The 23,190-nt window shown below is 51.1% G+C and overlaps 1 protein-coding gene across 1 annotated transcript in view; it reads left to right on the top strand.

Annotated features, from left to right (window-relative positions):
• Positions 1-3,239: 3,239 nt before the first annotated feature.
• The window catches only part of VAX2 (ventral anterior homeobox 2), a 62,006-nt gene continuing 42,055 nt past the window's right edge, over positions 3,240-23,190 (top strand). The window contains exons 1-2 of the mRNA XM_073343056.2: positions 3,240-3,744; positions 18,356-18,543. Of these exons, the coding sequence (XP_073199157.1) occupies positions 3,456-3,744; positions 18,356-18,543 (477 nt within the window). The 5' untranslated portion in view covers positions 3,240-3,455. The remainder of the gene's footprint in view (positions 3,745-18,355; positions 18,544-23,190) is intronic.

The raw sequence follows: 23,190 nt of genomic DNA, 5'->3' as shown, positions 1-23,190 counted from the left end.
ACTGTGCAGCTCCCGGGGGCCGATCCTGCAGTAATTTTCCAGGCAGAACTCAAGTGGAAACCTAACCGCACTCCCTGGTTCTCACATTTTAAGGCCTCATCTCCCCGCGCACAGAATCCGAATAGGAACATATATATCTATATATAAGATCAGAGGGTCTTATTTATCCGGGTGAGTCCCACAAAAAACCGACCCCAGGATTTAACGTGGGTCATTATACAGCTCGGATGCCAATGATAGATAGCTCTGTCTGTTTTCCAGTCAAACCCATGCCCACCCCATCCTACACGCCGCCCTCCCCCACAAAAAATAGCCAAATCAGACAGATTGTTCTTTTGCCTGGTAAATGATGGTGCTGACACCAGTTGAGCAAAATCCGCCATCTGTGAAGTTTCAAAGAAACGCGGCGGAAATTTCTTTGTAACCCCCGCAAAAGTTCCTCGCTCGGGGATTGCGCGAGAAGGGCTGTCAGCGAGTTGCCAATTGGATTAAAGGCAGGTTTGTTTGTTTTATCCAGAGGAATTGTTACCGAAATCACTTGGATTTTGAGGCTTTCCCAAAATTAAATGGCGCGGTTCATTTGCCCGGTCTCGTCTTTTATTTAAAGTTTACTTGATTATGTAAAGAAAGAAAAAGAAAAAAAAAAAACCCCAACCCAAGGAGGGTGAGTTTAAAGAAAACAATTGCTTCCGATTTTCCACTGTATTTTGCAGGATCTTAAAATGCCAACACGCCTAGGTCTTTCTTTACAAAAATCGTTCACTCAAAACCATTTAAAAGGTCCGGGCTTTTCTTTTTACCGAGCCTCTGAAATGGCTGTAACGAACAATTTATTGCAAGGAGCCGAGCCATAAAACGGATTCTGCGATCAGTTATAGCGGTGTAAATCAAAGAGATTATGCCAGATTTGCACCAACCTAGCTGACCTTCAAACCCGACCTCCGGGGGGGGGGGGGGGGACGGACACAGGCAGTTCAGGGGAAGTTGGACAGTCAATATTTGGGAACTGATTTGTTTTGCATCGAGCCGCAGAGATGTGCTGTGTGGGGTACAGTGTGCAAGCGAAGAGGCAGCCTGGGAGCCCTATTTTGTTTCGAATAAAATCTGCTCATTGTGAGAAATAATTTCCACATTCTTTCCCCTCCGGTCTCTATAAACTTTAAGCCTCGGGCGCTGGGGAGCCCAAGTGTCAATGAGCGAGAAGGAAGCGAAGTGATTGAATGGAGGGACATTTTTGAACCATCGAAAGTCCCGTTATGGCAAAGTTTCGGAATTATTGCAGGGTGAGAGGAATGAATCAGGCCCCCGATCAGAACAATTCAAGGTCTGGTGGTCAATTTCAGGTCCCCCTTTCTGAATCACTTGGTCGTTTGTACGAGTTGCTGGAATATCTCTGAGAAGTCAGTGGGACTATGCAGAAAGTGAAGGGAGGCTGGGAAACTCTGAATTTAGCATAGCGCCTGTAAGGAGCGAAAAGTTCAGAGGGGCTGCAATATAATGGCCATCTCTGCCATTCCTCCCCCGACCCCGGGAAGAACTCGCCGGCGTGGAAACAGGGGTGGCCCAGGGATAGACTGAGGGTCGAACTTCCATCAGGAGCAGAGGCAGAAAGCCATTGTGTCTGGGCAATGCACATCCGTGATTGCAAATAAAAAACCCTCCCGTGTGTTTTCCGAACCCCCCCCCCCGGAATCGCCCCCACCTCTACGTTCAATCATAAAGGCACCGGTAACCCCCGGAATGGAGAACTGAGCTCTAAGGAGAGGCGAACGTGGCCCTGTCTAGAGCCGGGCTTTTCTGGAGCACTCAGTGACCAGATCTGAAGAGGGGAACTGACAACTCCGGGAATCGCTCTGACTTGTCCGCACCAGACGGTCTCAATCACAACATTTACCGAAAAGACGCCCCCTTAGGAGCGGGGCACTCTAGTGCCCGCTTGGATCAGCGATGAGGGCAGAAGGTACTCTGCCTGGGGGGGCGGAGGAGCAATTCTCTAACAGCCTAATAGTCAATCAAGCAAACAAGTAATACCCCGGTCACATATCTTTGGGGAAAAACCCAAACGGTGCTTATAACAGGAAGGAGCGGGGTCTGTTTTCCAAAGCAGCCCCCACCAAGCATCCGCCCAGCCCAGGGTAAGTGTTACTTGGAGCGCTGCTCAGCGGTTAGGAAAGCTGCTCCAGGCATTGTTCAGAAATCTGGGACCCCAGGCTCGCCAGGGCTCTCCCCGCCTCCCCCTGGACTGAGCGCCTGTCTCCAGCGGGGGCTAGCGGCGCGGTAAGCACCCGGGTCAGTAATTGACCAGGCCGGGGCCTTTTGTTCCTCTTCCCCCCAAAATAACACCTTGAAAATGCCCGGCGCGCCCTGGTTTTTTATAGCCGGGCCCTGCCCAGCTCCCGCGGCCAGGAGCCGAAGGGGGTTCGCCTGCCGATGGGGGCAAAGCACAGGGGCTCTTTGTTTGCCAATCAATAGCGAGGGAGTCTGCAGCAGGAAATTACGTGTGTGGCAAGCAGTCAATTTCAAACTGCTTCTTTACTCCCATCCCTCGCCCGGCTCGCTGTCCTGCTTTCCCGGCTCATTCAGGCCGCTGCGAGCCGCGGGTCCAGGAGGACTTCCTCACCCCTTCGATTAGCGCCGATGATTGGCTGTTCTCGTATTTATCGGCCGGGGGATGAGAGATGGAGAAGAGGAGGGGGCGTCTGAAAAATATCCTGGGCTATTTTAATTAATCACCCCCCCTTCCCTCCCCCTTTCACTCCCTCCCCTTCCCCCCCCCCCACAATCCACCCACATTCCCAAGGCAGGATCGATCTCTGTGCACGCGAATGAGCTGTGAAAGTCCGGCCCGCCTCGCTGGCGGAGCTGTGAAGGCAGGGCTTGGCGAGACACTGGCTGGCTTGCCTGCTCCTCGCTTTTTTGCTCATCAGAGAGAGACAGGAGCGAAAGGAGACGCGGAAGGAGCGGTCCGCGCAGGAGGCAGGGGCTGCTCTTGAAGTTTGCCAGGAAGAGGGGTGCTGGGGGGAGGGGGGAGGAGAGGGGGGTACGTGAGAAAGGACCAGGACTCTCAAAGTTTTTAACTCTCCCCCCCCCCGCCCCAGGCGCCCGGCGGGCACGGGCATTTCTTGACTCCTCCATTGAAATTTGGTCGTGGGGGTATTTTTCCCCTGGGGGGGGGAGCAGCAGGGGGGCCGGGGAAGGGGCTGTTTAAATGGAACGAGGCTGCCCCGCAGCCCGGGAGGGAAGTCTCCGTGAGTAGGGCGAGAGAGAGCAAGAAGGGGAGCGGGGGGACCTCGCTGGGTCCTCCCGACCATGGTGCTCACCCTGGGGGAGGGCTCCTTAGCTGCACCCCGGGGCTGCCGCCGGCCGGCGCCAGGGCGCTGATCCCCGCCTGGTTTTGGGGGGCAGAAGGGGAGCTGCCCCCTTCCCCCCTCCAGCGCCCCGCTCTCTGTCTCTTGATGTTTGATCCCTCCGAGGCGGCCACAGGCATGAGCGATGGCGGGGCCCAGGCCGGCAGAAGCCCCCTGCTGCTGGGGGAGCCGGGCACCCCGGAGCGAGCCCGGGGGAAGAGCGGCGCCCGCGGGGAGCTGGAGAGCGCGCTGCGGGGAGGCGACGGCGCACACGGACTCAAGGAAGTCCCGGGGACCTCGGCTGCCAGCCCCGGCTCGTCCCAGGAGTGCGTCCCGGAGAGCGACAGCCAGTCCGGGGGAGGAGAAGCGGATTACTGCCGCCGGATCCTGGTGCGAGGTAAAAGGGGAGCGCGGCCCCAGCCCCTAGCCCAACCCTTAGGGCGCATCTCCTGTACCCCATCTCCTGTACCCCATCCCATTCCCTGCAACGCCATCTCCTATACCCCCATCCCCTGCAACTCATCCACTGCACCCCATCCCCTATACTCCCATCCCCTGCAACCCCATCTCCTGTACCCCATCCCCTGCAACCTATTCGCTGCACCCCTTGTACCCCATCCCCTGCGACCCTTGTACCCCCATCTCCTGCAACCCATCCCACCCCCTGCAACCCCATCTCCTGTACCCCCATCTTGCCCCTGTATTTCCATCTTCTATACCCCTTCCATTCCCTGTACCCCCACCCCCTGAACCACATCCCAACCCCTGCACCTCATCCCATTCCCTGTACCCCATCCCCTGCACCTCCCCATGCTCTGTATCCCATCCCCTATACCCCACTCTCTGCACCCCTGCCTACCCCCGGTAACCCATCCTATCCGGGCCTCCAATCCAACCCTCACCGGCAATTCCATCTCCACCCCCGCCCCATATAAAGCGCTTCGAGCCTCGCTCCCTTTCCCCCGGAACAGCACCGATCCCCACCTCCTCCCCCCATAATAACACGCCCCATAATAACCCCCAACCCTCCCCGTTCCCTGCCCCGGGGCCTGTCCTCTCCCTCCCCATCCCAGCGCCCCCCCCCCCGGCACCCCCTCCCCGGCAGACAGCAGCCCGGAAGGGGAAAGCGGCGTGTGGCTTTGGTACATGTCAGGCGAACTGGGCCCGGGCGAGCGAGGCTGCGCCCCTCCCGGTCCCTTTCCGGTGGCCTCCCTTGCCCACGAAGGACCAAAGCAAAAGGGATGGTGGTGACCCGGGGTGGGTGTGTGTGTGTGTGGGGGGGGGCTGCTTGTCAGCTGCCTCTTTCCCTGCGCCGCCCGGCATCCCTCTTCCTCCCTCCCAGCTCCCGTGGGGCTCCACTGAGAGATTTGGGAGACCGCGTGTATTCGGGAGAGGGCTTCGCCCGCCAGTGTGCGGAGGGGTGCGGAAAAGGGGGGGTCGCCCCCCCCCCCGAGCCTTTCTGCCCCAGTCCTTCGTTTTTATCTTCTTCTCTTTTAAACGGTCGGTCTCTGCGATGCATTCAGCTCTGGTGGGGGCAGGGGACCCCTCTCCCCGAAATAAACACACGGGGTGGGGGGGGAGGAGGGGGAAAGAATCCCAGGGGGCTGCTTTGGGTTTTAAACATTTGTCGCAGGGAAAAGGCGTCACGGAAGCATCATCGAGTTAAGAGGGTTTGTGAACAGCCCTTGCTCCACGGAAATAAATAGATAAATAAATAAATGCACCCCCGGGACCCTTCCAACCATGTGTTCAATCGACGCCTGTCGGCGCCGAGAGGCTTGAGCAGAGAAAGCCCCGAGCTCGGGCCCCGAGACCCGGGAGATTTCTGTGTGTGAAAGGAGGGCGAGGGGTGTAAAAGCTGAGGATCCAGCCGCCCGAGCTAGTTCAGTCCCTTTCTCCGTGACTGTTTATTCAAAATAACAATAGCGGACTGGCTAGAAAGCAGCCGGTCCGGTTATGGAGGGCAACCCTCCTCTGATTTGGCTTTGAAAGCCTCTAGTTTCTTGTGTCCCTGTTTTTTAAATTAAGATGGCAGCAGGGTTCACAGCTTTGGAGGGAGCCTTGCGTGCAGGAAAGGGAAATTCTGGGCAGACAAGAAATTCGAAACATCCGCCGTCCTCTTTCGCTGTATAGTCAGAAATATGCCAGCCCAGCTCCCCTCCTTTGGGATTTTTTTATTTTCCTTCAAATATACTTCTTAAAAATTTGCTCTTTCCAATCCTCCAGGCAGAATTATAAACAGATTCCAAGCACTGCCTTGTCTTGCATTTTAAGACCCCCTCGGACATATAGGGGCCCCTCCGCTTCGTTCTAGAGAAAATCGATTTTTAAAAAGGACATCAGGCTACCCTGTTTTTGGTGCTTGTTTGTTGAAGTGTTAGATTAGATCGATCGATCGATAGATAGATAGAGGGGGTATGGGCATAGATAGATAGATGGGGTCGGTGGGGATAGATAGATAGATAGATAGATAGATAGATAGATAGATAGATAGATAGATAGATAGATGATAGATAGATAGATAGATAGATAGATAGATAGATAGATAGATAGATAGATAGATAGATAGATAGAGGGGGTGTATGGGCGTAGATAGATAGATAGATAGATAGATAGATAGATAGATAGATAGATAGATAGAGGGGGTGTATGGGCGTAGATAGATAGATAGATAGATAGATAGATAGATAGATGGGGTGTATGGGCGTAGATAGATAGATAGATAGATAGATAGATAGATAGATAGATAGATAGATAGATAGAGGGGGTGTATGGGCGTAGATAGATAGATAGATAGATAGATAGATAGATAGATAGATAGATAGATAGATAGATAGATAGATAGATAGATAGAGGGGGTGTATGGGCGTAGATAGATAGATAGATAGATAGATAGATAGATAGATAGATAGATAGATAGATGGGGTGTATGGGCGTAGATAGATAGATAGATAGATAGATAGATAGATAGACAGAGGGGGTGTGTGGTGATAGATAAGTAGATAGAGTATATGGGGATAGATAGATTAGACAGATAGCCAAAGCCGGGTGAACAGGGCCACATTCCCCCTTCACCCAGAGCAGTCTCGGAAAGCAGAGCAGAGATTCAGACACTTGTCCGTACCCAGAAGGATTGCGGGTCCCGCTAGAACAGGCCTCGGGCGATTCTCATTCTTCTCTCGGCTTTGGATTGTACCTTGTGGGGTGACATCAAAGCAGCGGCCCCTTTGACAATAGTATCTGTCCTGCGGAGACACTGCCCGTTTCAGCAAGATCCGCTCGTAAGGCAGATTCTCCTTTTAGATCAGGTCGTGTGCTTGAAATGTCTCCGATAAAAACACCGGCTAAGACCGGGGCACAAGCCGCTACCGGCACGACGGGAAGTTTGGGTTTTTGCAGCTTTAGATTTCTTTCCGTGAGGCGTGTGGGGTTTTATTTGTACCCGTATCTGCGACGTTCTGGATTATCTGAACCTCTGTCTCGCTCGGAAACAGCCCGGCGTACACACATAGGACAGTCCTAGGCGTGCGTGGAGAGAGAGAGAACCAGATGCAGGTGGAAATGTTTGTAAATATGGGCGTGTGTGTTTGTGGCTACATAGTGTTTGTGTGTGTGGGGGGGGGATACAACATAGGCAGTAAAGTATAAAAGACGTGTGCGTATCTGAAGAGATGCGTGTCTGAATCTAGAGACCTGTCACCACCCATTGCTCTGGGTGGATTTACAGACAGACACGGCATATCTAGCGCACCACGTCTGAGGCTTGGAAGGAGGAATTGTTGTCAGCAAATGTCAGTAAAGGTCCAATTTCACCGTAGACCTTCAAACCAAAGAATAAATATTTCCATCAATAATAATAATAAATTACAGCGAGGCAAAGTAAGGCACACGCTGCTTGAGCACCTATTAGAGTTTGAGTGAAGCCTATTTACTTTGCACATGTTGGCAGGCGATATTGACCATTTGTGTTTTAATGGTTATAAATCTTTCACTATTTGAATCTCAACATTTCCCGTCGTTAAATAATTGTCTGACCGGGCCCGTAATTTCCCCCGCAACTGTGAAAATTTAAATGGACACAAATTAAAACAATGCTTACAAATAAACCTCGATTTTATCTGTGAGAACCGTCACCCAATTAAATTCGGATTCTGACAAGCCGGCGTATATCGCCGAACGTGAATGTAGTGAGTGGACACACCGAAACACATTATTTCTAGACGTGTAGGTAGCTCACGTAGCCACAGAAACTAGATACACGTATCCCCATGTATTGCCCAGTGTGTATTTAGCGAATTTATACCAAGAAATAAAACACACATGGCCGTCTACTGCTGAAGGTGTGCGTCGAGCCCGGATACACAGAAACGAAACACACGTGTGTATAAACACGTATTGCCAAGGGCGTATGTAATGGAGAGAGACACTAAAAGCCAACTCGACACCGCTATGTATTTCTAAATGCCTATGCCGTGTGTATGTGTATCCAGACGCAAAATATACACCGCCACATATTGCTAAGTGGGGATGTAGACACAGAAACGAAATACCCATCCCCAGACATGGCTGAATGTGTTCGCAGTGCGTGGATACAACGAAGCGAAACGTGTTTCTCGACATATATTGCCGACCGTGTGCGCAACCAGTGAATATACACACAGAAGCAAAATATCCGTCGCCATAACGGTGTTTGCGGTGCATGTATGCGAAGTAACTAAGTATGTTTAGCCATATGTTGCCACGTGTTTATCTAGTGTGTGTTTGCACGGAAACTGACGTGTGTGTCCACAAATATGAGGTGTGTGTTCAGAGGCGCAGAGACCTGTGTCTAGATCCGCTCCAGAGATGCAGGATTCTACCTGTCTATGCTGGTGTGTACGTACCTTACACGTACCTTACACGTACCTTACACGTACCTTACACGTACACACAGCTCTCTGTGGCTAGTTACAGTCACACATTCTCTGGCGACCATTGTGTAACTTCACCCGGTAACATAGTGACTTGGGGACCCGGAATCTTTCTATGTCACTGGCTGGAGGTGGTGAGCAAGAGGGGGCGGCATCTCAGTCCTGCCTTTCCCTGTTCCCCCCCCCAGTATTCGCTACTGGGGCTGGGGCAGATACTCCCTGTCTCTCGCTGCCTTTCTGTCTTTGGTGGAGGGATGGTGCCCCACTTCCTAGGGCCTTTTAGGCGGTCAGCGCTTTGGTGCTTGGCTGTAGCCGGCCCAACGCGGGACTCCTGGGTTCTCTCTCTAGCTCTGAAAGGAGAGGAGGTGGGGTGGGTTAGGAGTCAGGGGCGCCTAGCCCCGGTCCCTTTGCTGTCATTATGTAACCATGAGAATGCAGGCCATCCCGTGCCTCAGTTTCCCCGTGCCCAAACCGGGGATCAGTAAGGGGTTGTGGGGGGGGGGCAAGTTTAACACATGAACATCTATGCAGCCCTTCCAGATTGTTAGGGAAGGCCACGAGGGTGGTTAGTTATTCGCCCCCTCCCCGGGCCCAGTTCCTCCTGCGTGGATGGGGGCACTCGGGAGTGATTGGGGAGGGGTCTCTGGGTGCCATGCCATCTTGGGATGGGGGGCAGCAGAGTTTAATGGGGGCAAATGGCGGGAGGGTGAGCGGGACCCTGTATCTCTTACCCTCCTTGGAACACAGACCGGAGAAGCTTTGGCACCCGGACAGCTGCAGGGCAGGGGAAGGGGCCGTCGGCCTGGGCGCTCCCAGCAGCCGGATAAGCCGGGTGCACCGGGCTTTGCCCTGCGGACGCCGAGCGAGCGAGCGAGTCGCGGGGGAGTTTGCAATGCGCCGGGGTGCGCGCTCGGGCCGGGCCGGGCTCGGAAAGCTGGTTCGAGCCCGCCGGCTACCCCGGGGGAAGCTGGGGTCAGCAGGGGGACAGAAAGTGTGTCTATCTTCCCCCCCCCTTCTCCCTGGCCTTGATTGACACCCCCGCGCTAAGCCGCTCACCAAGGAGGCAGGGACCGCACTGGGCCGCGTGCCTGGCAGGCCGGGCCCCCCACCCCTGGGGTTTAGGCTGGGAAAGGCTCTTGCAGCTTGGGAGGGCTGTTCTGCACCAGAGGGGAATCAGGCTGGGGCCTCCCTCTTCCAGAGCAAGAGAAAAGCCACCCAGCCAAACCCTGCTCTGCCGGAGGGCCCTTGGGTGCCTGGCCCCAACTCCGGTGGCGGGCCTAAACCTTCCTCTGTAAGATGTTAGGGCTGGGCAGGGCTCCACCATTTTGCAGCCTTCCCCACTGCGGTAACAAAATGGTGGCAGCAGCCTTAAGTCGGGAAATAGCTGCACAATAATATTTTAAATGTTGCCCCCGCCCCTCCCGCAGCCCTTCCAGATCGTCCTCCCCAAAAGGAAAAGAGACCAACAACCGCCAGGCCAAAGTAGCAGCTGATCAGACAGTAACTATGGCCAGGTTAAAAAAAAAAACAAAATAAAAATCCCCCCAACATTTGATGAGAACCGCACCATGCCCCCTAACAATCCAACACCGGGAACACACCTGGTCAAATACAAATAAATTCTGCCCTGGGCAGCTGGCGAGGGTCTGGCTTTAGGGGGCTCTGTATTTATCGCAGTGGTGGGTGAGTAGCATGGGATGGGCCATTGCTCCTGGAACTGCTCGGGGTTTTGTTCATTGAGCGGTGGAGTAAATATTTTTCTCAGACCAGGAAGAAGTTGACGTGTAACTTGGGGCTGGAGGGGGTAAAGGAGACGGACCGAATCGTGTGACTTTTATATGTATTGTCCTTTGGAATGATTGGACTTTATTTGAATGCACTTAAAAAAAACCAACCCCGTGACTTTGTTCCACCCAGTATTTATAAAATAATAATTTACTTGTCAAAAGAGATGGCAGCTTGTCGGAAAGACGATTGTTTGAACAAGTTTTCTGTAGTTATCTCAGGAGCGCTGCTAAACGGGGAAATCCCGTTTAAACCCCCTTAGCGTGATACCGTTTGAACAAAGAGAAGAGCGAATTGTCTTAATTTTTCGGATCACCTAGATTGTTGGTTTAAAAATAGAAGGGCGAAGGGGAATCAGAGGAAGATCCCTTCTCTGAAGATCCGTATCTGCATGAGATATACATGGTACATAGCGTGACTAAGGATATTTCCCATAGTATCTTGTGCAGGAAATGTTACACACGTCTGTGCAACTCACCTGCAAAGGAGTTTTGAGCTTCCTGCCCGTTTAGATTTTAAAATGTAATTTATCTGCGATCAATGGGCTTAGCAACAGCGGATCCCCCCGGCCACAGAGACCATCCTTTATAAACTCCCGTCACTTTTCGGGGGGATAAGCTGTCAACAACGATGACTTGAGGGGACTGACAGGCTGTCTTACAAACAAGGGACCGTACGTGGCTTCTCACAGGTAGGAAAACGTCAGATTGTATGTTTTCCTCTTTAAAAAATTCTCAGCCCCCCCCCCCCCAGGAGTCTCTCCATACAGTATTTTGAACATTGCCATTTTCAGGCCTCGCAGCTTTCATTTAAAACCCAACCGGTCAATACTTTGCGCGCGCCAGGGTGTTGGTAGAAAGCGGTTTGGGCAGGGGCTGGCTGGGCGAAATCGAGGGAAAATGGGGAAAGAAAGAGAAGAGTCGCCCTCAAACGTGTTCAAGTCTGAATGTAGAGCCGGGCGCTAGCCGCGCTGCGCCGCCTGCGCCTGGCGCCCGGAGGGAATCCGGCGCGCCGAGCTTTCTACATGCAGCAAAGCTGCTTGTGGTTTAGGTCAGAAGGGCCAAAAAGCAGCGCGAATGTAGCGGGGTTTTGAGAAGGAAACGCCCCCCCCCCTTTCTAGGAAGGGGCTTGGCTTGGGGCTTTGCAGAAGAGAAACGTGGGTTGGGAAACGGGTCTCTCTGTTTTCTCTCTGACTGCGCCTCAAGCCAATACAAAAAATCAAATCGAATCGAACCAGGCTAACAAAGGCAGGTTTTTGCTTTCCTTTGACTAGATCGCCTTTAAATGGCACTCTTTACAAGAACAGGTGTGATAAGCCGTGGGGGGGGGGGGGGGAGGGAGGGGGCGCGCGTTCACATTAGATGCAAAATAGGAAATAGGATTCGGGGAAAGGGTTGTTCCTTGCATGAATCCACAGGGCGCGTTTCTGTGCCTAGACAATCGCCGACGGTCCCTGTGCGCGCGGGTACACCGCACACCCCGCATCTGAGGAGCCCTTTGCGCGCTCCCTTGTGAAGGCGGCGCGCAACTTGACTGCTTCCCTCTTGAAATACGTCTGGGCTCTGCAGCCTTCGACGCGCCGCCGGGGAGTTCCTCAAAGCGGCGGGGTTTCCCCTCTGCCACCCCATCGCCGGGCATCGAGGAGAAGGGAAGAGTCCGGAGCTTTTGCCGCGATCGGACCGGGCTTGAAACAAGCGAGGGAGGCCTGGCCCTAGCCGCTGTGAGAGGGGCTGGTCCGGTTCAAACCCTCTTGTTTGTTCTCTGTTGTGGTGGGTGTGTGTGGACTCGTTAGCACGATCCGCCTTCGGGAAAGTTGGAAGGTGCCTGGTGGTTTTTTTTGTTTGTTTTTTGTTTAAAGAAAATATGCTTAATCGTAGCAATGGAGGGCGGGGCACTTTGAGAGCCATCGCCCCCCCCCCTCCAGTCCCCTCTCCCCGACACAGCTGGCCCGGGGGTTCCGTGCGCCCTTCGCGGAAGAGCTGTGAAGACGCTCGGTTCTGGCATGAATGGGGAGCGAGACCCGGCAGCCGGACAATGGGCGGCCTGTCTGCTGTTAAAGGAGCGGCGCTTGGCTCCGGCCGTTAAAGAGACAGCTGCTTTTGGGGGTGCGGGCGGGAGAAGCTAGACCGTGCACCCGCAGAGTCGATTCTTCTGGGCTGGAGCCAGGGGGAGGTTAGCGGGAGAGAGGAGGCTACGCTCAGTGCGTGGGTGTATTTGTGTGTAGACACGCGTGGAAGGGGAGGGACTGAGGGTACCTAGAGAGGCGCCGAGGTCTTTACGAGGGATCATCCACAGTCACCCCACTGCTTCCTCCAACCCAGACACACCCTTACCTCTCCCCTCCTCCTGCGGGAGAGTCCGCGCGGTGCTTGGTGCATCAGGGAAAGAAGCATTTCACAAAGCAACCAACCCAAAGAAAGCCCACTACAAACAATCAAGAAACAAACACCCCCTTAATATCTTTGGTGGGCGAGACATGATAACCACAGAGGTTTGCAACATCCCCATCAGGCATCTGACATCCTGATCTACTGGTGGTGGCTTAGATCCATCCCATATTGGTCTGTCCCCAGGGGAGAAATCAACTCAGCACGTTGGTTCTGCAGGCCAGGAAAGGAAAGAAAAAAGACAGGGCCCGATTTCCCCGAAGCCTGCCTCAGCTGGTGTCTGTACTGCGGTAGAGGGTTATATCCTGACATGGTGCAATATGCATGTATGTTTCAGATACAGTCGATATCTGATCTATTCCTAATGCATAGGCTGTAACACACACACACACACCCACACCCACATAAACGCTTGTAAGAGCTACAGATGTGTGGGAGGGAACCCGCAGGGAAGCTATGATGTCATGTGTGTAGCTGTCTAGACCTAGGTCCCTATGCACCCACACCCATCATCAGTATGTGATGTATCCCCTAGGCATATGTATATATTTATATAGCTTAAAAATATGTGCGACCCCCCCTTATACATTAAAACCATCTTTTTATATATTTAACACCATTATAAATGCTGGAAGCAAAGCGGGGTTTGGGGTGGAGGCTGACAGCTGGCGACCCCCCAGGTGAGAACCTTGCAACCCCCTGAGGGGTCCTGACCGCCAGTTTGAGAATCCCTGGTTTGTAGCGTATAAATAGGTGTGCAATGTTGTGATGGTGTTGGTCCCAGGCTATTAGGGAGGCAAGGTGGGCGATGTAATATCTTTGCAGTGGGTCTCAACCGGGGGGTAGGTGCACTCCTGGGGGCAGGCAAAGGTCTTCCCGGGGGGACAGGAACTCCTCTAGAGATTTGCCTGGGTTTACAACAGGCCACATAAACAGCACCGGCGAAGTCAGTACAAACTAAAATTTCATACGATGACTTGTTTTATCCTGCTCTATATACTAGACACTGACCTGTAAGTACAAGGTTTATATTCCAAGAGATTTATTTTATAACATATGGTAAAAATGAGAAAGTCCGCAAGTTTTCAGTACTGGTGGGCTGGGACACTTTGTTATTTTTGTGTCTGATTTTGTAAGCAAGTCGTTTTTAAGGGAGGTGAAACTTTGGGTGTGCAAGACCAATCAGCTTCCTGACAGGGGTACAGTAGTCTGGAAAGGTTGAAAGACGCTGATTTATTGAACCAACTCCTGTTGGTGAGAAAGCCAAGCTTTCGAGCTTACACAGCGCTCTTCTTCAGGACCTCGGCTCTCTCACCGACAGAAGTTGGTCCAAAAAAAGATATCACCTCCCCCACCTTATTGCTCTGATATATATATTGTGTTTCTCGATATGTTGATATGTATTGTGATATATCTAGATATGGTATAACTATGTGTGTTTAGTAGCTACAGCATAGAGCACACGTACACAGATATAGGCAACACATACTCATTGTGTGTGTGTTTGTGTATATATATACACACACACACGAGTGTGTGTTGCCTATATCTGTGTACGTGTGCTCTACGCTGTAGCTACTAAACACACATAGTGTGACAAATAGTGTGCGTGTGTATAGGGAATTTTTGCAGGTGCAGCTGGATTTCCCCCCATAACAGTATTTGCCCCCCCTCGCTGTTTCGGGTGTTAGATCGGTGTGTCCCAATGGACGGCCTGTGGACCGGCGCCGGTCCCTGAGGTCTCCCTGACACAGGTTAGGAAGGCAGCAAGCCGGTCCCCGGTATCAAAAAGTTTGAGAAACAGTGTGTTAGAGCCATCTCGGCATACAAGGGCTTTGGAGCAGGGAGAAGATTCTGGAGACAGCTAGAGTTATCCCTAAAACCACTTTCCCCATGGGCGAGGCGCTGGTCACCGGGGTCTGATGCAGTTCCTGCTCCAGCTGGGCTGGGGGACAGGAGGAGGCGGACCGGTGGCTCCCCAAAGATGATCTGCACAGGCCTGGCCCATTTCTAACCTGTCAGCCAGTCTCAATCCCTCCCACCCTATTGTAGTAAAATGGCCACCCAGGGGTTAACTGGGTTACTCAGAAGAGTATTATGGGGTGGGGCTATGCTCCACCCCCTCTCTTCGTTACTTCCTGTTTAGGTAGCCAGTGCCCCGCCCCATAGCTGGAGGCAGCATCACTGTCCCACCCTGCAGTGCTGTCAGTGGACTGTGGGTTTTTGTAACACTGGCCATGAGGCTGGGCTCTGCGTGGGCATGGCAACTGATGGCGGAAATGAGGGCTTCATGCAGAAAGCGAGGACTCGCCGCCATGTGTTGGAAGCTGGGGCCGCTCGTTTCTTGCAAGTTAGAGGACAGTCAAGGACCCACGGATGGGGCGGGCAGATAGCAAACGTGAAAAGTCGGGAGACATTTTTCCTGGAGTGGTGGCGGTGGTAACAGTGGCGGATATAAGAAAAAGCCCCTAATAGCTGCCCGTCTGGTCACCCTACCCACCGAAGACAGTAACACCTGTTCCCCTGGAAGGAGTTTGTTGCAGCCTCAGACACTGGGAGAGAAGAGTTTAGAAGATTTGCCACAATCGTTGACAGAACCCTGCCCCCTTCGATGGCCACTTCGCTGCGCCCATCACAGCCCCCCCATAACAAGCCTCCCGAGCCCCATTCCTAGCCTAGCCGTGCTTGCCTCAGCCCCACTCCACTTCCAAGCCTGCCTGCCCTGCTCTCTTCCTTCCACATTCCCATGCCTCATCTCCAGCTGCAGCTCCAAGCCCGACCTCTTCACACTCCCCTCCCCGAATGCCTGCACCCTGAGCCCCTGTCCCCTGCCCTCCCTGGCTGGCTTTACAATCTCCTCCCCTCCTGGCCCAACCAGAATTAGCAAGCAGCGCGTTCAAAGGCCAGGGCTCAGGGCTGAGCTCCATAACTGATGGGAGCAAAGAGGGATGAAACCAGAGCCTAATCTCCGGGCTCATCATAATGAATAAGAGTAAATTTGCAGGAGATTCAGAGATGCTCTCCCCTCACCCGAGTCCGGCTCTGTGCCATGTCAGTGTCCCAGTTACATCGACAAAGGAGCCAACATGGCATCAAGGGAGCTGCAGAAGGCCCCGGCCACCCCTTCTGTGCCAGCAGGAAGGAGGGAGGGTGGTATAGAAGCTGCTTTGACATCCCAATACCGTCCAAGGGTTTATTCCCCTGCACCATGGGTATCTCCCAACAGCCGGCAGCACAAATCCTGGGCCCAGACTCCACCAGCCGTGTGACACCAGCCGCGGAGAAATTGGGCCTGGTTTGTGCGTGCCTCTGCTAGATGGCAAACATGCTGGGGAAGGGGCCGTGTCTCCACGGGAGAGCTGGGAGAGGCCTTCATATTCGGGTATTCCAATATTCGGGGACCTGAGCCTCTTTCACAACTGTCCCCTAGCAGCTTGGGACTCTTTTTAGGTTACAATATGCTTTTTGTTCACCCGGTAATTTCTGTGACTAATTCTTGGGCTGCAGGTCACGTGAGAGCAGCTTATCAGTAAGCGCTCAATAATTCAGAGCTTAAAATTGGAGCTTGAGTTGATCGGTCACATAGATCTCTAGATCTCTCACCCCCATCCACAGATCTCTATCTGTCTAATATCTCTCTCTATCTCTTTAACTTACAGTTCTCTTCTCCCCACCTCCATGCACTAGGTGCTTCAGAGAGCAAATTCTTAGCTTGATCTTTAGAGGCAAGTCCCCTCTTTCTCTCTCTGGTATTTGGGGGCCTCCAAGGTATCTGGATTCCGAGTCACATTGTTCCTGCTTCCTGGTTGGATGAGTGTAGTTTTAGAGCCAGGTTTCTAGCATGAATGTTGATGATCTCCAGTTTAAATTTTCCCGTCTATCAATCTTTGTTGGTGTTTGCTTAGCATTGGCCATTCCCAGGAATGGTCTTACCAGGAAATACACGCAGTTGAATATGTGAGGAAAGCAGACACGGAAGGGGAGTGAACACGGGCCCAGTGCCCTTTATGATTTGAGGGAATATTTTCAGGAAAATTGTCTGGGTATTTTCCACTCTCCACTCCTTATAAGTCTTTCCAGTGCCATGCACTTTTTTTGGCACCCTGTAAATAATGAACATATAATCCAATGAGACTCGAGCTTTGTGCTTTCTCCATCAGTCCATGGAAAAGGGAGATTGACTAGGACATTTACCCCTAGCTGCTGAGGGCTTTACTGTTGTATCACAATTTTGGAGCTGATCACAGATATCTCTTAGGGGAAAATTTCCCCCTATACAGAGGACCAGTGCAAGGGCTATGCATCACATATGTCCCACATATGCCCTTACGTGCCTTGTAAGTGTTACGTGTTACACACCAGCCTTTTGCACAGGGGGGAATTTTACCTTTTGTGAGGGTTTTTTTTGTAAGGATGACTTTAGCTAACATTGGCCCTGGCCTCACAAACCCGTCATGCTGAGAACTTCCACAGACTCTGCACATGGAAGGTTACAGGATCACCCAGGTTTTTAAGTGAGATCTATTTTACCTTGCTGCTGATCTCCCACTCTTCCATGCCCAGAGTGCTGGGATCTAGCTAGCTCCGATTTAGCACCACATGGGAAGGCCAGGGTGGTTACAAATCCCTGAAACCTGCTCACAATCCTGCAGGTTGAGAGCCCCTGGTATAGAATTCCAGACAGGGTGTGGTCCCTGCTGAACAAGGGAAGCAAAGCTGGAAACTGAGCTGGGTTGAAGCCGGTGTGTCAGAGTCTATATTTTATAGCTGTTCTCTAATAAATGTCTACTTTGTAAGACAGACTATGACTTATTCCCTATATCATGACATGGTGTCTGAACTAAACCCATGAGAGGGTTCCAAGTGCGGGGTGGAGTCTCTGATACAGATATGGATAATGGCCATTGTTCTTTCCTGACCTGGGTTAGGTCTCTCCTGTGACCTCAACTCACCTCAGGTCCAATCCAGCAAGGTGCTGGCTGCTTTCCCCACCCATTGCTTTCAGTGGTACCACAGGGTTCTCAGGTACATCCTAACAAGTGCGCAACATCTTGCAGACCGAGGCCCCAGACAGGCAGCTAAGAAAACAAACCCCACAACTAGGACTGGTGGGCAGTTTTTTGGCAGAACATATTTTCAATCCAAAATGGGTTTTGGACAAAAATGAACATTTGTGCGAAAAATATTCATTTCAGACAAAATGTTCCAGTTTTCCTGTGAGAAGTGGAAACCAGAAGCTAAATGCTTTTGGTCTTAAAAAGAAAAGCAGTTTGTTTGAAATATTTTCTTTATTTCATACAAAAAATTCTGGTTTCAAAAATCACAAATTTTTTGACCAAAAACACTTTAAAAAAGATGAACATTTTTCTGCTTCCAGCTTAAGTTTTTCATCCAAAAATCAAATAATTTTAATGGGAAATTCTGATTCGCCCCCCGCCCCCTAGATTTGTAGATTGTAAAGCCAGAAGGGATCACAAGATTAGCCTCCTGTGTAACAGGCCAGAGAATTTCACACACTTATCTTTGCATGGAGCCCAGTAAAGTGTTTGACTGAAGCATCTTCCAGAAAGGCAACTGGGCTGGATTTAAAAGCATTTATTTTTTTCAATTTCCCCCCCCCCCCCCCAAAAAAAAAAAATTGGTATTTTTTTAATAGCTCATAGACTTTAAGGTCAGAAGGGACCATACCCAGGACTGTCTGTCTCCTTAGCTCTGCCGTTTGGGGTCTGGGGGACTGGGTTTTTAAGGGCTGAGTCTCCGGACAGAGAGTCTGGGCAGGATGCTCCGAAGCTCTTGCTATGCACAGCCAGTGGGAACGGGGCAGAGACTCAAACGGCTCTCTTGCTGCGCCCTTGCTGAGCCCCACCCTGGCCGTTGAGAACCAGGAGCCTTCTCTTCACGCTGCTCTCCTTGTGCTGACTTACAGATGCCAAAGGGACCATCCGGGAGATTGTTCTCCCCAAAGGGCTGGATCTGGACCGGCCCAAGAGGACCCGAACCTCTTTCACAGCCGAGCAGCTGTACAGGCTGGAGCTGGAATTTCAGCGGTGTCAATATGTCGTCGGCAGGGAGAGGACGGAGCTAGCAAGGCAGCTCAACCTATCAGAAACACAGGTAAGAAACAAGGGCTCTGGTGGCTATTCCTGTCCACTTTGCATGGGGGCAAGACCCCAGAGGACCACTCAGGATGTCCCTCTGCACCCTGCAGCACAGCTCTCCGGCGGCTCCTAGTGCTGGGGTGTTAGGGCTCCCGCCGATTTGCTCCATGGCCTGGCTGGGTTGGTGTACAAAAAATTCTTGCCCCACTTTCTGGGGAAGCTCCTCCTAAGAGTCTGAGGTTCCCATTAGGAACGGAACCATTTTGGGAGGAGAAGAAATACTGCTGGGAATCTGACAGGTACCCATCATGCACCTGGGACTGATAAAGCCATTCCCAGAGAAAACCTTGAAGGTAAAGTTAAAAGTCCATACTAGTAACAGAAAAGTAAGACTCATTGTAAGGATGCTATTGTTACCAAACATGCCCATTAACAGGCTAGGAAATTCATAGCTAAGGTTAAACTTACAAGAAACTCAGACTTTTGGAAGTAGGGTAAGTCTCAGCTATGATCCCCAAACAACCTTAACTCTGCCCTGTAAGAGGTGTTACTGCTGCAAGCAAAGACTTTCTCTAAGGACTTTAGAAAGCCTCGAATCTACCGTATGGCTCTGGGCAGCTCATATTTGGAGAGGGCACTGTACCTGTGTAGCTGGCAGGTGATGTACTGAAGGGGAGCACACCAGAACATTGGTTTTTTGCCTAATTTCCTCTCTGATAGCAAGTGTGATAATTCATCATGGTGCCAAACTTCACCTTTTCCATGTGCATGCTGAGATAAGATGATCTGTGCCCAGGAAGTGAATGTGCGGAGACTCTTTATCTTTCTGTCTAATGGCACTTGGAGAGTTGGCCGACACACAGTCGTAAGATTTGATCCTTGCCCTGAGGGGAGGGATAGCTCAGTGGTTTGAGCATTGGCCTGCTAAACCCAGGGTTGTGAGTTCAATCCTTGAGGGGGGCCATTTAGGGATCTGGGTCAAAAATCGGGGATTGGTCCTGCTTCAAGCAGGGGGTTGGACTAGATGACCTCCTGAGGTCCCTTCCAACCTTGATATTCTATGATTCTATGAAAGTTGCTGACTGCCTCACTTAAGTCAGCCTGCAAGAGGAGGCCTTACAGGAGCTGAGGGGAATGATTGCCTTCAGCTGGTTGTTTGTGTGATCATGGATTTGTAGGGTAGGTTTGTGTCCTAAGGGGCAAAAAAGAGACCAGAATGAGCACAACCGTGGTAGGGTTAAGGGCAAAGTGTTCTAGCTTGCATGGTCGCTGACAAGAGTGTTTGTTGTGGGTGGGAAAGGTACAATTGTAGAACTGACAAAATAATTCTGTCCAGAAAATGGCATTTGTGTCGAAACAGGCTAAACCTGAGGGGAGATGGTGAGCATTTTCCTTGGAATCTTGCAGGGTTTTGGGAAAAAAAATCTGAAAAAAAAGTTACTTTTCCCGGCAACTGACAACCGAAAGGCTGTGATCCGGACCGTCTGTGTGTATGAGGAAGGGCCTGTTTCTCCATGTCTCCAACCCAATGCCATTGAAGATAGTGGAAAGAGTCCCATCCACTTTGAGGGGAGTACATGCTGTCGCTGGGTATCTATTAGAGCTGACACACGCTGGGTTTTCCATTTCCTGGGAAATGTTGCATTTTCACATCTTTTTTCCCATTTCCATATGGGCCCAAATGAAAAAATGACATTTCACATGGAACAAAATCCCCCTCCCCCCAATTTGTTTTGGGTTAGTGAAAATGTTTTGTTCTGCTAAAATGGCAACATTTTGTTCCAGTTTTGACCTCTTTTGTACGTAAAAAAATTGCAAAAAAAGAATTGCTTTCCAAAAAGTCGTTTCAAAAGGAAACCGAACCCGTTCCATTCCGCAGCTGTCGACACGGGCCGTTTCGGCATTATCGGAGCGCTGTGTTCCGGCCAGGCGGAAGGCGGTGTCTTGAAACACAATTCAGCTGAAATGGACACACGTTTTGAAAATGTTCAAATGTAGATGGAAACCTCATTTGCCGCTGAATAACCCTTGAGATGAATATTTTCCAGCTCGTTCTAGGGTCGGGGCGTCAGTCTCATTCTAAGGAATGAGCTGAAAGCCAGGACTGGGCATAGCCCATAGGCTGGGGGATAAGTTGAGGGTGATATATTCCTCTCAGTGCCCCGAGAAATGTCTGTTGGCATCAGTAGAAGGCTTGTGTCAAGATCAAGGGGCGGACGCGGCTTTTATGTAGTAACTAAATGTCTAGTTATTTATTAACTGTTCCGTGCCTCGTTATTGCATTCTTCACTCGGTGAGAAAATCTCCCTGTCTTCAAGCCATGGCTATCTCTTCCTTCTCTAAACTCTTTCTCTGCATCTCTCCATCGGCTCGGTTTTTGTGAATCCTTTCTGCTCTTTTCGCTGCATTTCCTTCCCTTTGGCCATTCCTAATTCCCAGCCTCTTGGGCTTCACTCTCCCATCTAAGCCAAGAAAAATGATCAGTGATTAAATGACAGGTTTCAGAGTAGCAGCCGTGTTAGTCTGTATTCGCAAAAAGAAAAGGAGGACTTGTGGCACCTTAGAGACTAACCAATTTATTTGAGCATAAGCTTTCGTGAGCTACAGCTCACTTCATCGGATGCATAAAGTGGAAAATACAGTGAGGAGATTTATATACACACAGGCAATGAAATCTGTCTGTATCTGTACGAGTTTTTTCGTGAAGTTGATAGATTTCCACTCCATATGGCTAAATGCAGTGCCTTGCATAATGACAGGTTTCAGAGTAGCAGCCGTGTTAGTCTGTATTCGCAAAAAGAACAGGAGGACTCGTGGCACCTTAGAGACTAACCAATTTATTTGAGCAGAAGCTTTCGTGAGCTACAGCTCACTTCATCGGATGAATGTTGACACTGAGGCATCATTGCTGGGTTTTAAAGCTGAGACTCCAATCAGATGAATAGGGGACAGTGGTGCTCACCCCTAGGGGCCTCAGCCAAGACCAGACCCCACTCTGCTCTGCACTCCACCAGTGCACAGGAAGAGAGAGTCTTTGCCCCCAAAGGGCATAAAATCAGTAGGAGATGGAGAGAAACAGAGGGGAAGTGAGTAGCTGAAGGTCACACAGTAGAACAGCTGTGACTAGAACCCAGGTCACTTGACTACCCTATCCACTAGGCCAAGCTGCCTCTCTAAACGCTTCAGCATATTTCTTTGCTGAGTACTTGTCAGTTTGATCCAGGACCAAATTTCACTAGAGAAAAATGAAATTTACTCACCCTCACACAGGAAATGGTGAAATCCGAACACCAACCCCGGGGGCAAGAAGGGAAGTGTGAATTTATTTTGGTTTCATAGAATCAGAGAATCAGAGAATATCAGGGTTGAAAGGGACCTCAGGAGGTCATCTAGTCCAACCCCCTGCTCAAAGCAGGACCAATCCCCAACTAAATCATCCTGTTTCTCTGTTTCCACTGGAAAATTCACCTGTTCTTTCTGGCAAATAAAACTGCTTCCCTTGCTGTCTGCTCTTTCATGAGCCGTTCTGGACGGGGGGCCACAGCTGTCTGGCTATTCTACTAATCCATGGAAATGACTTTTTATTTAAGCCAGGTTTCAGAGTAGCAGCCGTGTCAGTCTGTATTCACAAAAAGAAAAGGAGGACTTGTGGCACCTTAGAGACTAACCAATTTATCATCCGATGAAGTGAGCTGTAGCTCACGAAAGCTTATGCTCAAATACATTTGTTAGCCTCTAACATGCCACAAGTCCTCCTTCTACTTTAAGCCAGTTTCATCAGCAGTGAGAATTTTTTCATACAGCTCCAGATGCAATAGGCTGGATTTAATCTGTTAGAGCGAGGGCCAGATTCTAAATTACACCTATGTCAATCCCAAGTGACTCGATTGAGTCTCTCCAGATTTACACTAGTGTAAATGAGGATAGAATTTGGCCTTGTATTCCTGGCATCAGAGCAGGACTTTCCTAGGCAACATACTCTCAGAGATTAGGTGCAAATGACCCCTGTTTAGCATCACTGAGAGATGGAAGTGTGATACTAGTGCAAAGACATGGAGGTGGAGATGTCACAGAGGTTTGTTTGAAGGCGGATAATTCCCGCAAATCCTCAGGCAAGAAAGCAGGGGCATGGTTGGCTCCTGGGGTTCTGTGGCCTGGTCTTTCTAAGTCATGAGTTCAATCAAAACCCAGTCTGGTGCCCGTTGCTGTGTGCTTATTCCCTGCTTGAAATGAGGTGCTGGATCTCAGTCCCGTTCATGCCATGCAGACTCTTAGATCTGTCTGATGCACGGGCTGGCATCCGTTATTAGACACGTCCATCTCAAGCTCTGGGCGTCCAGTCCAAACGCATCACGAACAGTGGTGAGAAGAAATCTTGCCAAGCAGCTGCAGTGGCTCCCACTGTCACCTAGATTCATAGACCCCCCAGGCTGCTGCTATCCTGCGGTCCCATTGGGTGCTTGAGGAGCAGTGCAAATACCTCGTCCCTCCTCTGCAGATTTTTTGGGGTGCATGGGATATCCCCACGGATCTTGGGGTACTCCATCCAGGGGGATGGGTCTGCTCCCCAATCTCGTCCTCCTCAGGGCATGCCCCACCCTGTCTCACCCAGCTGGGATGACATGCTGGAGTGGAAACTCTTGGGAGATTCCTGGCTGCTCTG

The sequence above is a fragment of the Lepidochelys kempii genome, chromosome 4 (genome assembly GCF_965140285.1).
Source record: "Lepidochelys kempii isolate rLepKem1 chromosome 4, rLepKem1.hap1, whole genome shotgun sequence".
NCBI lineage: Eukaryota > Metazoa > Chordata > Testudines > Cheloniidae > Lepidochelys > Lepidochelys kempii.
Note: the sequence above shows the minus strand (reverse complement) of the source record. Positions and strands in the feature narration are given on the sequence as shown.